Source organism: Amblyraja radiata, chromosome 26, assembly GCF_010909765.2.
Source record: "Amblyraja radiata isolate CabotCenter1 chromosome 26, sAmbRad1.1.pri, whole genome shotgun sequence".
Lineage (NCBI taxonomy): Eukaryota > Metazoa > Chordata > Chondrichthyes > Rajiformes > Rajidae > Amblyraja > Amblyraja radiata.
In genome coordinates, this window is record NC_045981.1 from 10,451,100 (window position 1) to 10,466,669 (window position 15,570).

A 15,570-nucleotide genomic window follows, 5' to 3' on the forward strand; every position below is an offset into this window, starting at 1 on the left:
TCAGAGAGGAGAAGGGTCTCGACCCGGAACGTCACCCATTCCTTCTCTCCAGAGTTGCTGCCTGTCCCGCTGAGTTACTCTGGCATTTTGTGTCCCTCCAAAGTTAGATTGTTTTCTCTGGAACGCCAGAAGTTGAGGGAGACGGGATAGACGTATATAAAATGATCAGAGGCATAAATAGGGTGCAGAGTCAGAACCTTTTCCTCAGGGTGGGGATGTCAAAGACTAGGGGGGGGGGGCATAGTTTTAAAGCGGGAGGGGAAAAGTTTAAAGGAGATTTGCAGGGCAATTTGTTTTACTCGGAGAGTAGTGGGTGCCTGGGAGGTGCTGCCAGGGGTGGCTGTGGAGACTGTGGTGTTTGAGAGGCTTTAGGATAGGTACATGGATCTGCAGGGAGTGGAGGGCTGTGGATTGCGTGCAGGTGGAGGAGATTAGTTCACCTTGACATAATGTTTCAGCACGGACGTTGTGGGCCGAAAGGCCTGTTCCTGTGCACTACTGTCCCATGTTTGATCTCTTGCCTCGTTTGACCCGACCACCAGCTGCAGTGAAATCATCTTCCTGCTTTCGAACTGGGCACGTTCCTTTGTTCAACATGTCCCCCCCCCCCCCCCCCCCCCCCCCCCCCCCCTTTCACTCTGGAGGCTTTGACAATACTTGGAACATGTCCACACTCTAAATATAGGTTGGATGCAAAGGTCACTTATTAACTCTTGCGCCCACGAGACCCATCTACCGTGCCCATGCCTGCCGTCGCCACCCGTAGAGGGTAGAGCCGCTGGCTCACACCGCCAGAGACCCGAGTTCAAACCTGACCTCGGGCTGCTGTCTGTGTGGAGTTTGCACGTTCTCCCTGTGACAGCGTGGGATTCCTCCGAGTGCTCTGGTTCCCTCCCACATTCCCAAAGACGTGCGGGTTTGCAGGTTAATTGGCCCTCTGTAAATTGTCCCCTGCTGTGTGGAGAGTGGATGGGAAAGTGGGATAACATAGGACTAGTGGGATAACATGGACAGGGTTCCATCCTGTATCTCTAAAGACACAAGTTCATACGTTTTAAGAGCAGTATTAGGCCATTCGGCCCATCAAGTCTACACTGCCATTCAATCAAGGTTGATCTATCCTTCCCCCTCAACCCCATTCTCCTGCCTTCTCCCCATAACCCCTGACATCCTTACTAATCAAGAATCTGCCTCGGTGGGCTGAAGGGCCTGTTGCCACGCTACGTCTCTGAACTGAACCGAACGTTCATTTCTCACGAAGGGTCACTGACCTGAAATGTCAACTGTTATTTTATCTTTACCGCTGGTGCTGCCTGACCAGCTGAGTGTTTCCGGCATTCTTTGCTTTGTATCCTCTGGATCGGAATGTTACAGCTCAGGCCTCTGCTGACACACACTGGCGGGTTAAGGTGTTGCAGCTTCACAATGGCAAGGTGCAGATGCTGGGGGTTTGAGCAAAACACAAATTGGAAACTCAGTCAGATTACAAATGGTTTGCTGAGCAGACCAACACAAGGACCTGCTGGAATTTTGAGCTTTGCTTTCCAGATTTCTCCTCTCTCCAAGCAGTCCGGGGAAGGGTCCAAACCAAAACATCGTCTGTCCATTCCCTCCGCGGATGCTGCCTGACCCGTTGAGTCCCTGCAACACTGTTGCATCTTCAGAATCTTAGTTGGGGGGTCCAACAGAGCGAGATGCAAGATGCAAACTAGACCAATCTGCCCCTGAAAATATTTAACTATTAAAACATTTTTTAAATGCCATAAATTGCAGCTGATACGACAACAAAGAGGAATTTCTTTAGCCAAACGGTGGTGAATCTGCAGAACTCATTGCCACAGACGGCTGGTTCGAGACCCTTCTTCAGACCCTGAAGAAGGGTCTCAACCCGAAACGTTGCCCATTCCTTCTCTCCAGAGATGCTGCTTCACCCACTGAGTTACTCCAGCATTTTATAGACAATAGACAATAGGTGCAGGAGTAGGCCATTTGGCCCTTTGAGCCAGCACCACCATTCAATGTGATCATGGCTGATGTGTCTACCTTCGATTTTTTTTTGTCTACCTTTGATTTAAACCAGCATCTGCAGTTTTTTCTCACACAATATGCAAACTCCACACACATTGGCAGCACCCAAGGTCAGGATCGAACCCGGGTCTCTGCGCCACTGTGCCGCCCCTACTTTGTTCTAGCCTTCCCTATCTTACGGTCTGAAGAAGGATTCCGACCCGAAACGTCGCCCATTCCTTTTTCTCCAGAGATGCTGCCTGTCCCGCTGAGTTATTCCAGGATTTTGGTTCCATCTTGGGTGTAAACAAGCATCTGCAGATCCTTCCGTCCAAAGAATGATGGGTGGCCAGATTTGGCGGCCTGCAGTGTTGTAATGGTTTTGGTGCGTACACACCTGTTCACCGGGCTACGGACAATGTGACGGGCTGGTTAATAATGAATCACATTTCCATCGAGCTGGAGCTGGCATTACTGTCCACAGCACAGAAGTACAATCGGTGCTTATTATATAATAGTCATCAATCCATTGCTACATTCAGTGTTCAAAAGGGAACTGCAGATGCTGGAATATCGAAGGTACACAAAATTGCAGGGGAAACTCAGCAGGTGCAGCAGCATTTATGGAGCGAAGGAAATAGGCGACGTTTCGGGCCGAAACCCTTCTTCAAAGGAAGGGTTTCGGCCTGAAACGTCGCCTATTTCCTTCGCTCCATAGATGCTGCTGCACCCGCTGAGTTTCACCAGCAATTTTGTGTACCATTGCTACATTCATATTGCTTTGTCAGCGAGAAGCCATTTAATCACAAGGGGATACCCAAAGGAAAAGACATATTCTTTTGTTAAAAATACATCTGCAGCTGTTGGGATTAGATAAAATGCTGGAAACAAACAGAATGCTTCTTGGTGATAATCGTTCCGTAAAAAAAATCAGGACTTCCCAGTAGAAATGGCCAGAAAGTTCTGGGTCCAGACTATAGTCACCTGGGCTCAGAGCCTCAATTACCCAGCTGACTATAGATCTGGCAGCAGATAGTTAGAGCTGGGGTGTTACATTACAAATTAGTTTAGTTTAGTTTAGTTTAGTTTAGTTTAGTTTAGTTTAGTTTAATTTAGTTTAGTGACCAGCGATCCCCCCACTATCCTATGCTATTGAGGCAGTGCAGCGTAGGTTCACGAGGTTAATCCCCGGGATGGCGGGACTGTCACATGAGGAGAGATTGGAAAGACTGGGCTCGTATTCACTGGAATTTAGAAGGATGAGAGGGATTCTTATAGAAACGTATAAAATTATAAAAGGACTGGACAAGCTAGATGCAGGAAAAATGTTCCCAATGATGGGGGAGTCTAGAACCAGGGGGCCACAGTCTAAGAATAAAGGGGAGGTCATTTAAAACTGAGATGACAAAAATTTTTTCACCCAGAGAGTTGTGAGTTTGTGGAATTCTCTGCCCCAGAAGGAAGTCGAGGCCAATTCACTGGATGGATTTAAAAGAGAGTTAGATAGAGCTCTAGGGGCTAGCGGAATCAAGGGATATGGGGAGAAGGCAGGCACGGGTAACTGATTGTGGATGATCAGGCTCGAAGGGCCAAATGGCCTCCCCCTGCACCTATTTTCTATGTTTCTATGTTTCTATGTTTCTAGAGACAATTTACAATTGTACTGAAGCCAATTAACCTACAAACCTGCACGTACCTGGAGTGTGGGAGGAAACTGGAGCTGTCGGAGGAAACCCACGCAGGTCATGGGGAGAACGTACAAACTCCATACAGACAGCACCCGTAGTCACGATCGAACCTGGGTCTTTAGCGCTGTGAGGCAGCAACTCTACCGCTACACCAATGTGCCAACCCTAAACTGCTTTTCAATTGATTTCAACAGTTGATTAAAATGCCTTTGAGCACAAACTAAAATATTGCTGATATAAAATCGAATTTGCAGCTTTAAAAGACATTGGTGAGGCCATATTTGGAGTATTGTCACCTTCCCCTCAGCCAACCATGAACCGTTCTACATTTCCTTGATTGTCGTCTGCTTTTATCTGTCCTTTTTACACCTTCCTTCCTCTTTGCACCCTTCCATATCTCTAGTTTCCCTCTCCCCTGACACAGTCTGAAGAAGGGCCTCGACCTGAAACGTCGCCCATTCCTTCCCTCCGGAGATGCTGCCTGTCCCGCTGAGTTACTCCACCATTTTGTGTCTGTCTTTGGAGTATTGTGTTTAGTTTTGGTCGCCCTGCTGAAGGAAGGATGATTTTTTAAGCTGGAAAAAAAAAGTGCAGAGAAGATTTACGAGGATGTCGCCAGGACTTGAGGGGCTGAGCTATAGGAAGAGGTTGGACAAGCAAGTACTTTGTTCCAAGTTTGCTGGAGGATGAGGCGTGATCCTACAGAAGTGTATCAGATCTTGAGGGCAATAGATAGGATGAATACCCAGAGTTGGGGAATATGGAACGTGCTGCCAGAGAAGGTAGTTGAGGCAGGTACTATAACAACATTTAATAGACATTAGGACAGGTGCACAACTCTGTACGGACAGCATCCATAGTCAGGATCTAACCCAGATCATAGAGTGATACATGGTTGAAACAGGCCCTTTGGCCCAACTTGCCCATGTCAACTAACAAGTCCCATCTGCACTAGTCCCACCTGCTTGCGTTTGGCCCTTATATCTCTAAACCTGTCCTAATCATGTTTTTTAAATGTTGCGTTAGTACCTGCCTGAACTACCTCCTCCGGTGGCTCGTTCCATACACCCACCACCCTTTGTGTGAAAAAGTTGCCCCTCAGGTTCCTATTAAATCTTCCCCTCCCCCCCCCCCCCCTAACCTATTTCCTTTGGCTCTATAAGGCAACAACTTACAGAGCCAAAGCAACTTACAACTCATTGCACCAGTGAGGGGCGACGTTTCCCAGAAACGTGCATCAGGGCTGCCTATTTTTGGACCAATTTGCCACCATGTAAGAATTGCTCTAAAGTGGAGCTGCTACTTGGTCGGCATGGGGACGATGGGCCGAAGGGCCTGTTTCCGTGCTGTATGAGTCAATGGCTCTATAACGATGCACTCTTGGGACAGTTTGATTTACCAAGACCCACTCAGCTATTTCAGGATACGTGACTGAGATTCTGGCCAAACCAAATACCTCCAAGTTCCCCAATGAATAGCTCCTTAAACATTCAAACCGTGGCTAACAGTCACATTTGTTTACGATTAGATCTTTCACACCGGATTCCGGATTTAGTTTACGATGTTTTAAAATTAGAACGAATTCTGACTATTTTAATTTCAAATATAAGTTATGGGTCCACAGCCCCCTCCTCACCTGGCAAACAAGGTGGGGGAGACAGTTTAGTCACCGACTATCCGACCATGGAGCAGGTAGCGCGGGATTACATGGTACCTGTGGCGGGGTTACTCCCCCCGACCTCACACATTCATAGGTGCAGGAGTAGGCCATTCGGCCCTTCGAATCAGCACCGCCATTCAATGTGATCATGGCTGATCATCCCCAATCAGTACCCCATTCCTGTCTGTCTTTGGAGTGTGGGAGGAAACCGAAGATCTTGGAGAAAACCCATGCAGGTCATGGGGAGAACGTACAAACTCCATACAGGCAGCGCCCGTAATCTGGATCAAACCCGGGTCTCCGGCGCTGCATTCGCTGTAAGGCAGCAACTCTACCGCTGCGCCACCGTGATCGCCCTAAATAGGATAGGGGCGATCGCTGGACAGTGTGGACTCGGTGGGCCAAAGGGCCTGTTCCCACGCTGTATCTCCAAGTGGCCTGGGTAAAATTGCACCTGATGTGCAGGGGGTGTGGATGGGAAAGTGGGATGACACAGAACTAGTATGAACGGGTGGACGATGGCCGGCGTGGACGCTGTGGGCCGAAGGGCCTGCTTTCATGCTGCATCACGATACTGAAGCTAAACTAGAGCTGCCCACAAGGAGGTAGCACTCTCTTTAGAGAGCAGTAATCTTCCTGCTAGCTGTCAGTACAAGCGATCTCTGGCACCCAACAAAGATTGCTCTCAGGCCTGCCAATGGCATTAAACTATTCTCACGAACGTAAACCTGTCAGCAAAATGCATTACCTTTAATTAATATTTTAAACATCGCACAAGGCGCTAGGTAAAGAATAGAACATAATTATAAGAATAAAACAGAAATATTAGAGATAACTTGTTAAAAATGTTTAAAAAAATTGTTTGTAGGTAGACAAAAATGCTGGAGAAACTCAGCGGGTGAGGCAGCTTCTATGGAGTGAAGGAATAGGTGACGTTTCGGGTCGAGACCCTTCTTCAGTGATGAATTCCCCCCCCCCCTCAGTCTAAAGAAGGGTCTCGACCCGAAACGCTACATATTCCTTCGCTCCATAGATGCTGCCTCACCCGCTGAGTTTCTCCAGCATTTTTGTCCACCTTCGATTTTTCCAGCATCTGCAGTTCCTTCGTAAACATTTTAAAAATTGCCTTGTGATTTGAAATATTCACAAGAGGAAATTAAAAGGCATATTAATAGAACTGTTTGTTTATTGAACGGGACAGTTGGTTTAGCATTAGGTAAGAGCGGCCCGGTGGAGCGATCCTGACTACGGGTGCTGTCTGTACAGCGTTTGTACGTGTCTCCATGTGACTGCGTGGGATTTCTCCGGGCGCTCCGGTTTCCTCCCACACTCTAAAGACAAACAGGCTTGTAGGTTAATTGGCTGCTAGTCCCTAGTGTGTGTAGGATAATGCTAGTGTACAGGGTGACAGCTAGGTCAGCGCGGGCTCGGTGGCCTGAAGAGCCTGTTTCTGCGCTGTATCTCATGTTCATAAGTCCTTGGAGCAGATTCAGCCATTCAACCCATCAAGCCTGCTCTCCCATTCAATCATGGCCGATCCATCTCTCCCTCTCAACCCCATTCTCCTGCCTCCCCGTAACCCCTGACACCCGTACTAATCAAGAATCTGTCAATCTCCACACTGACTTGGCCTCCACAGCCGTCTGTGGCAATGAATTCCACGGATTCACCACCCTCTGACCAAAGAAATTCCATCCTCTTCTTCTTTTTAAAGTAGGAAGAGGTGCACCTCTGTCCCATTGCAGGTGGGAGGATTCTGCATCTTCTCAAAGGAGTAAATAAACCCTGTGCTGCTGCAAGTTTCCAAAATATGCCCAGCAGTCCTGTGACTTCCTACTGGGAGCAAGGGATTCTGAAACCAAGCTCCGCGCTCTATACTGAGCTTACAGATGGTGTTGACAAATGATTCAGCAGTGAAGAAAGCGAATGGCATGTTGGCCTTCATAACAAGAGGAGTTGAGTATAGGAGCAAAGTGGTCCTTCTGCAATTGTACAGGGAGGGCCCTAGTGAGACCACACCTGGAGTATTGTGTGCTGTTTTGGGGACAGCACACAATACTCCAAATTTGAGGAAGGACATTCTTGCTATTGAACTGCTGATGCTGGTTTACACCGAAGATAGACATAAAATGCTGGAGTAAATCAGTGGGACAGGCAGCATCTCTGGAGAGAAGGAATGGGCGATGTTTTGGGGCGAGGCCCTTCTTCAGACCAGGTAATTAGTCCTGGTCTTGCTTCTGATGCCCAGATCTTGAAAGAGGAATAAAAAGGAAGGCAAAATGCAGGGGAAACTCCTATTTCTACTCTGTCATAAGGTGGAAACCAGGCTTGCCATTCCATGACAGACACAAAAAATCTGGAGTAACTCAACGGGTCAGGCAGCATCTCTGGAGAACAGGATTAGGTGATGTTTCAGGTCGAGACCCTTCTTCAGACTGTCGATTAACTGAATTTGGTCAAAGTGTGAATGATCCCTGGTGTGCAGGACAGTGCTCGTGAAGGATAGATCAGCCATGATTGAATGGCGGAGCTGATTTACTCCAGCACTCAGTGTCTGTCATTCTTAAACTAAGACTAAGATCTAGAACATAGAACAGTACAGCACGGGCACGGGCCCTTCAGCCCACAATGTCCGTACCGAACAAGATGCCAAGGTGAACTAATCTCATCTGCCTCCACATGAGTGAAAGATAGACACAAAATGGCGGTAGGAATGGCCATTCTTTCTCTCCAGAGATGCTGCCCAGTCCCGCTGAGCTGCCCCCAGCATTTTGTGTCTGTCTTCGGTTTAAACCAGCATCTGCTGTTCCTTCCCTACACATCATCCACTTCTCATATCCTTGTGCTGTGAATTTACGATGATCATTGCGTTTCCACACTAAATATGATGCGTAATTCTGAAATGATACATATGCTCTAATGTAATGGCCAAGCTGGAGTCAGCAAGCGTATGAAGGGAATTGCCTGGGCAAGGTAGTCTTCTTGGAACATAAGGTACGTTGTTTATTTCAATTTTACACTTCATATTTTTAATCTTCCAGATGCCTCACTGGTTGAGTTACAATCAATAAGTGCGGTAAAGCATTTGAAAGATAGTTCATTATATCTAAAATGTGATTGAGTTGACTGAGCTAATTTGGTTTACTCCTGTAAAGTTGATAGACCAGATGGCAGGCATAGTCATCATTACTCATGGGTTAGCATGCTGTTGATGATGGATGGACTATGATGGTAAAGTGCTTGACACGGTTTTAGATTGGTGACTTGCTCGCCGTCATAATTTTCACCACACCGCAGTCAGTCAGTCAGTCAGTCACCAATCCAACCAAGACCTCAACGGTGGAAACAGGCGGAGGACGATGGCTGACCTTAGTAGAGCGTCACAACGGCTGGGAAGGCGGATGAAGGCTGCAGCAGAAAAGGGTCTCCGGTCGTCTTGGACTCCATGCCACTGGTTCCTGACCCAGATCTGCTAAGGACCGTGTGGTGGCTGTCTGTGCAACAGTCTCCCCACGTTAAATAAAGTCACACACAGGCGTCCTCCATATAGGGAATAGCCCCCTGGAGACAGCCATGGTCAGCCATGACCAAAGGAGGCTTAAGAAGAAGAAGAAGAAAAGTACAGCATATACACCCACTGAAGTTTTTTTTTCTCTCTTGTTCACAGTGTACTATGTTTACATATTGTGTTGTGCTGCTGCAAGTAAGAATTTCATTCTTCTATCTGGGACACATGACAATAAAACACTCTTGACTCTCCTCATGTATCCTCGTTTATTGAAATTCTGTGGATGATGGAATTCCAAAATTAAAAAAGCGGAAAGCAAAGTCGCATGGGGTCCAAACAAAAACAAACGTAATGATTCACATCGATGACCTTTCCATGTCAACTCAGTGTCTCCTCCCACTGATGCTGATGGCTTGTGAAGCACTTTCTGTTCTTTTTGCCTGGTTGCTAATGGGAGCCTGCTGTGCACAGATTTGCCTTCCCCCTGCAATGCAGCAGTGACTAGACGTGGACTGCCTCCCACAGCACTATTAGAGTAATACAGTGTGGAGATAGACCCTTCGGCCCAACTTGCCCACACCAGCCAACAATGTCCCAGCTACACTAGTCCCACCTCCCTGCGTTTGGTCCATATCCCTCCAAACCTGTCCTACCCATGTGTGAAAAAGTTACCCCTCGGATTCCTATTAACAATTTCCCCCTTCACCTTAAACCTATGTCCTCTGGTCCTCGATTCACCTGCTCTGGGCAAGAGACTGTGTGTCCAGCTGATCTATTCTCCTCATGATCTTATACACCTCTATAAGATCACCCCTCATCCTCCTGTGCTTCAAGGAATAGAGTCCCAGCAACCTCTCCCAACAGCTCAGACCCACTAGCCCTGGTAGTCAGAAGCCTGGTAGCCCTGGGAGAGAAAGGTAGTTAGGAGAGAGGGGCGAGAGAAAAAGGGGGGATAGGGGAAGAGAGGAGAGGTGGGTGGGGAAACAGGGGTAGGGGAGGGAGGATTGTAGGGGGAGGGGGTGGGGGTAGATGGGGGAGGGAGGTAGGGGAGAGAGGAGATCTGTAGAGGGGAAAGGTGAGAGAGGGGTGTAGGGGAGGAGGGGGGAGAGAAAGGGGAAGAGGGTGAGTGGAGTAGAGAGAGGGGGCGCGCATTCCCTCATCCTCGTGCACGGGGGGGGGGGAGGCTGGCATCAGGACCAGTCGCGCCCCCGAGAGCAGGACAAGGCGCGCTCCCGGTTGTCCATGACCTGCCGCGCTCCCGCGACCAGGACCAAGCGCGTGCCCGAGAGTCCATGCGCGCTCCGTGGGACCAGGACCAGGCGCGTCCCAGAGTATACATGCGCGTTCCCTGCGACCAGTACAAGGCGCGTCCCCGAGTGTCCATGCGCTATCCCGTGTCCAAGACCAGGCGCGCTCCCTGAGACCAGGACAACGCGCGCCCCCGGAGACCAGGACAACGCGCGCCCCCGCGAGTCCACGCGCGCCCCCTGAGACCAGGATAATGCGCGCCCCCTGAGACCAGGACAGTGCGCGCCCCCGGAGACCAGGACAGTGCGCGCGCCCGGAGACCAGGACAATGCGCGCGCCCGCGAGTCCACGCGCGTCCCCGGAGACCAGGACAATGCGCGCCCCCGGAGACCAGGATAGTGCGCGCCCCCGGAGACCAGGACAGTGCGCGCCCCCGGAGACCAGGACAATGCGCGTCCCCGCGAGTCCACGCGCGCCCCCGGAGACCAGGACAATGCGCGCCCCCTGAGACCAGGACAATGCGCGCCCCCGGAGACCAGGACAATGCGCGCCCCCGCGCTGTGCTGGGCTGTGCGGGAGATGGCGCTGCGCTGCGCGCTGCTGGAGCAGGAGGCGGTGTTGGCCGCGGAGCCGGTGCTGGAGCCGGTGCTGGAGCTGGAGCTGGAGCTGGAGCCGGAGCTGGAGCTGGAGCTGGAGCTGGTGCAGTGAGCCCCCGCTCCCCGCTCCTCTCTCCCCGCCACCCCACTGCTGCAGCGATGGAGCCGCTACAGCGGACACCCCACACAGCGGACACCCCCTAACCCCGCTACATCGGACACATACCCTCCCTCCCCCCTCCCTCCTCCCACACCACCCCTCCTCTCTCTCTCTCTCTCTCTCTACATGAACCCACCACCCTCTTCGCATTCTGCCTTTTCATTTCCCTCCCTCTCTCCTTCCCTCTCTCTCTGCAGCTTGACGGCTCTCTGCATCCTGCCTTTTTTTATATTCCTCCTTTCCTCTCTCCTTCCCCCCTCCCTCCTCTGCATGGATCTTGCAGCCTTTTTGCATTTTGTCTTTTCATTATCCTCCCTCTCTCCTCCCCTCAAATCCTTCTGCTCTCCATGAATCTCCGAGGCTTTTTGCATTCCGCCTTTCCATTTTCCTCCCTCCCCCCTTCCCTCCTTCCCTGAGAGGGGGAGAAGAAGAGAGAGAAAAAAAACAACAATCCCATATCGTAGCGGCGATGTGGTCGTATTTGTACCTCGCACTGATGCTTATGTCTGGACTGTGTCAGCCCAGCCTTGCCTTCAGCTCCCACTTCGATCCCGGTGAGTAAAAAGGAATCAACAACAACAGAAAAATCTCCATCCCTCAAACCTCCTGCCTGCTCCATCCCCTTCCTAATTGCTGCAAATGTTCGGGGTCTATTGTACTGGCAAGAGCATTGCTTCCTTTTAAAATGTAGATGTGTGTCTGTGTGTGTGTGTGTGGGGGTGCATAAATAAAACCCTGCGTTGTCTTAAATGCGATCTCTCCTCCCCCGGTCCAGCCGAACAAGGTACCTGTCGCTGCCTGCAGCACCTTAACCCTATGTCGGCCACTGCGCTCTCATTCCATTCATTGTCTCCTTCCATCTCTCTCTCTCCTCTCTCCCCCCTCTCTCCTCTCTCCTCCCTCCTCCCCCCTCCCTATCCCCCCCTCTCTCCCCTCTATCCCCCTCTCTCCTCTCTACCCCCTCTCCCCCCTCCCCATCTATCCCCCTCTCACCCCTCCCCCTCCCCACCCCCCCTCTTCCCTCTCCTCCTCTTCTCTCCCCTCTTCCTCCTCCCCCCCCCTCTTCCTCTCTCTCTCCTCCTCTCTCCCCCCTCCTCTTTTCTCCCCTCCTCCTCTCTCCCCCACCTCCTCCTCTCCCCCCTCCCCCCCCCCCCCCCACCCCCACCCTTCATCCTCTGTGGATTTTTGCTCACGGTCACCTCTCTGCCCCTCCTCACTTCCATTTCACCTAATGTACATGTACTCCATCCGCCTCTTTCTTCCCTTTTCCACCCCCCTCCCTCCCTCCTCCCTCCCTCCCTCCCTCCCTCCCTCCCTCTCCACCCCCCCTCCCTCCCTCCCTCTCCCCCTCCCCCTCTCCCCTCCTCCTTTTCCCCTCCTCTACCTGTGTACTCCAGGTGCATTATCTCTAGGCCAGTACATATTTGCTCTGTACTATCTTTAACCATTTATTCAAATGCTTCCAGCATATAAAAGCCAGCATACTATTAGGGCTCAAAAGGGAACTGCAGATGCTGGAGTATCGAAGGTACTATTAGGGCTCCTCATTTTCTGCTGAATCTGCATGTTAGCTCCCACCGATTTATGTAAAAGGGTTACCCAGACTCCCCATAGCACCGACTATTTAGAAACACTTTCTTTCTCCATCAAGATGGATGACCGTGTATTTTACTGCATCAGATGCCATTTGCTATGATCTTCACAAGTTCACAAGTTATAGGAGCAGAATTAGGCCATTCGGCCCATCAAGTCCACTCTGCCATTCTGATCATGGCTGATCTCTGCCTCCCAATCCCATTTTCCTGCCTTCTCCCCATAACCCTTGACCCCCGTTCTGATCAAGAATTTGTCTATCTCTGCCTTAAAAACATTCACTGACTTGGCCTCCACAGCCCTCTGTGGCAATGAGTTCCACAGATTAACTACCCTCTGACTACCCTCCTCACCTCCTTTCTAAAAGGGCGCCCTTTAATTCTGAGGCTATGACCTCTGGTCCTAGACTCTCCCACCAGTGGAAACATCCTTTCCACATCCACTCTATCTATGCCGATCTCCACCCTTCGCTTCGGACTTTTACATCTTCCTAAAGCCTCCCTGCACCCTTCTCACAGTCCTCACACCCGCCGAGCATTGTATCCTCTACAGAATTGGATATCGTGAACTTGACTCCCTCATTCAAAATGACTGATAGAGATCATAGATTTGTGTGGCGCGGCGGTAGAGTTGCTGCCTTACATCGCCAGAGTCCCGGGTTCGATCCTGACTACGGGTGCTGTCTGGACGGAGTCTGTACCTTCTCCCCGTGACCCTCCTGGGTTTTCTTCCATCGGTTTCTTCCCACACTCCAACGGCTTGCAGGTTTGTAGGTTAATTGGCTGGGTATCAATGTAAAAATTGTCTCTCGTGTAGAATAATGTTAATGTGCGGGGATCGCTGGTCAGTGCGGACTCGGTGGGCCGAAGGGCCTGTTTCCGTACTGTATGAAACAAATCATGGGCAGTTTGAACCCCAACATTGAACTCAGTTTGAATCACAGACTCCCATCCCAAAGTTATGTTTGAGTTTGAGTTTAACTTATTGTCACGATTATCGAGGTACAGTGAAAAGCTTTTGTTGCCTGCTATCCAGTCAGCAGAAAAACAATACATGATTACAGTGTTAAAGGGAATAACGTTTAATGCAAGATAAAGCCAGTAAAGTCCGATCTAACATAGTCCGAAGATCTCCAATGAGGTAGATAGTAGTTCAGGACTGCTATCCAGTTGTTGGTAGGATGGTTCAGTTGCCTGATAACAGCTGGGAAGAAACTGTCCCTGAATTTGGAGGTGTGCGTTTTCACACTTCTATACCTTTTGCCCGATGGGGGAGGGGAGAAGGGAAGAGGGAGTGACCCGCCCTTGCTCATGCTGCTGGCCTGGCCGAGGCAGCGGGAGGTGTAAATGGAGTCGATGGAAGGGAGGTTGGTTTGTCTGATGGTCTCGTTGGCTTATGTTCTCTGTATTGGTGCCTGGCTTAGAGGGTATTATAGGTTGGGCAGACTTGGATTGTTTTCTCTGGAACATAGGAGGTTGATAGGAGTCTGGATACGTAGCAGTATGAGAGGCATTCTCAGGCTAGACAGTCAGAAAAAAGTGTAGAAAGAAACTGTAGAGTGGCGAGTCTGTGGAATTCTCTGCCTCAGAGGGCGGTGGAGGCCGGTTCTCTGGATAGAAACATAGAAACATAGAAACATAGAAATTAGGTGCAGGAGTAGGCCATTCGGCCCTTCGATCCTGCACCGCCATTCAATATGATCATGGCTGATCATCCAACTCAGTATCCCGTACCTGCCTTCTCTCCATACCCTCTGATCCCCTTAGCCACAATGGCCACATCTAACTCCCTCTTAAATATAGCCAATGAACTGGCCTCGACTACCCTCTGTGGCAGGGAGTTCCAGAGATTCACCACTCTCTGTGTGAAAAAAGTTCTTCTCATCTCGGTTTTAAAGGATTTCCCCCTTATCCTTAAGCTGTGACCCCTTGTCCTGGACTTCCCCAACATCGGGAGCAATCTTCCTGCATCTAGCCTGTCCAACCCCTTAAGAATTTTGTAAGTTTCTATAAGATCCCCTCTCAATCTCCTAAATTCTAGAGAGTATAAACCAAGTCTATCCAGTCTTTCTTCATAAGACAGTCCTGACATCCCAGGAATCAGTCTGGTGAACCTTCTCTGCACTCCCTCTATGGCAATAATGTCCTTCCTCAGATTTGGCGACCAAAACTGTACGCAATACTCCAGATGTGGTCTCACCAAGACTCTGTACAACTGCAGTAGAACCTCCCTGCTCCTATACTCAAATCCTTTTGCTATGAAAGCTAACATACCATTCGCTTTCTTTACTGCCTGCTGCACCTGCATGCCCACTTTCAATGACTGGTGTACCATGACACCCAGGTCTCGCTGCATCTCCCCTTTTCCTAGTCGGCCACCATTTAGATAATAGCCACCATTTAGATAATAGATACCTTCAAGAGAGAGCTAGATAGGGCTCTTAAACTTCATTGAGTTCTATGATTACATATTCTGTATCCCTGCTGTAAGTAAGAGTTTCATTGCTCTGTTTCGGGACATTTGACAATAAAACACCCTTGCCACGTGAACAATTATATTGGAAAATGGCACAGAAACTAAACAGAGAAAAACCCCCTGGAAATAGTGGAGATTGTGGGATTTTATGTGGATGAGTTTGAGATACAGCACCCTTTGGCCCACCGAGTCCACACCGACCAGCGATCCCCGGATATTAACACGATGGTCCAGCGGTAGAGTTTCTGCCTTACAGCGCCAGAGCCCTGGTCCTGGGTTCAATCCTGACCACGGGTGCCGTCTGCACGGAGTTTATACATTCTCCCCGTGACCTGCTTGGGTTTTTTCCGAGATCTTCGGTTTCCTCCCACACTCTGAAGACATACAAGTTTGTAGGTTATTTGGCTTGGTATAGATGTAAATTGTCCTTAGTATATGTAGATAGTGTTAATGTGCGGGTATCGCTGGTCGATGCGGACTCGATGGGCCAAACGGCCTGTTTCCTTGCTGTACCTCTAAACTAAACTATCCGACACGCACAAGGGACAATTTTACATTCATACCAAGCCAATTAACCTACAAACCTGTAGGTCTTTGGAGTGTGGGAGGAGACCGAAGATCTCAGTGAAAACCCA

The 15,570-nt window shown here is 49.8% G+C and overlaps 1 protein-coding gene across 4 annotated transcripts in view; it reads left to right on the plus strand.

Annotated features, from left to right (window-relative positions):
* The first annotated feature begins 10,819 nt into the window (after positions 1 to 10,819).
* The window catches only part of aatk (apoptosis associated tyrosine kinase), a 172,271-nt gene continuing 167,520 nt past the window's right edge, over positions 10,820 to 15,570 (plus strand). For 2 of the 4 annotated variants that reach the window (XM_033044227.1, XM_033044228.1), the window contains exon 1: positions 10,820 to 11,421. In XM_033044227.1, the coding sequence (XP_032900118.1) occupies positions 11,337 to 11,421 (85 nt within the window). In that variant the 5' untranslated portion in view covers positions 10,820 to 11,336. The remainder of the gene's footprint in view (positions 11,422 to 15,570) is intronic. The other 2 variants (XM_033044230.1, XM_033044232.1) reach the window with 1 other exon arrangement.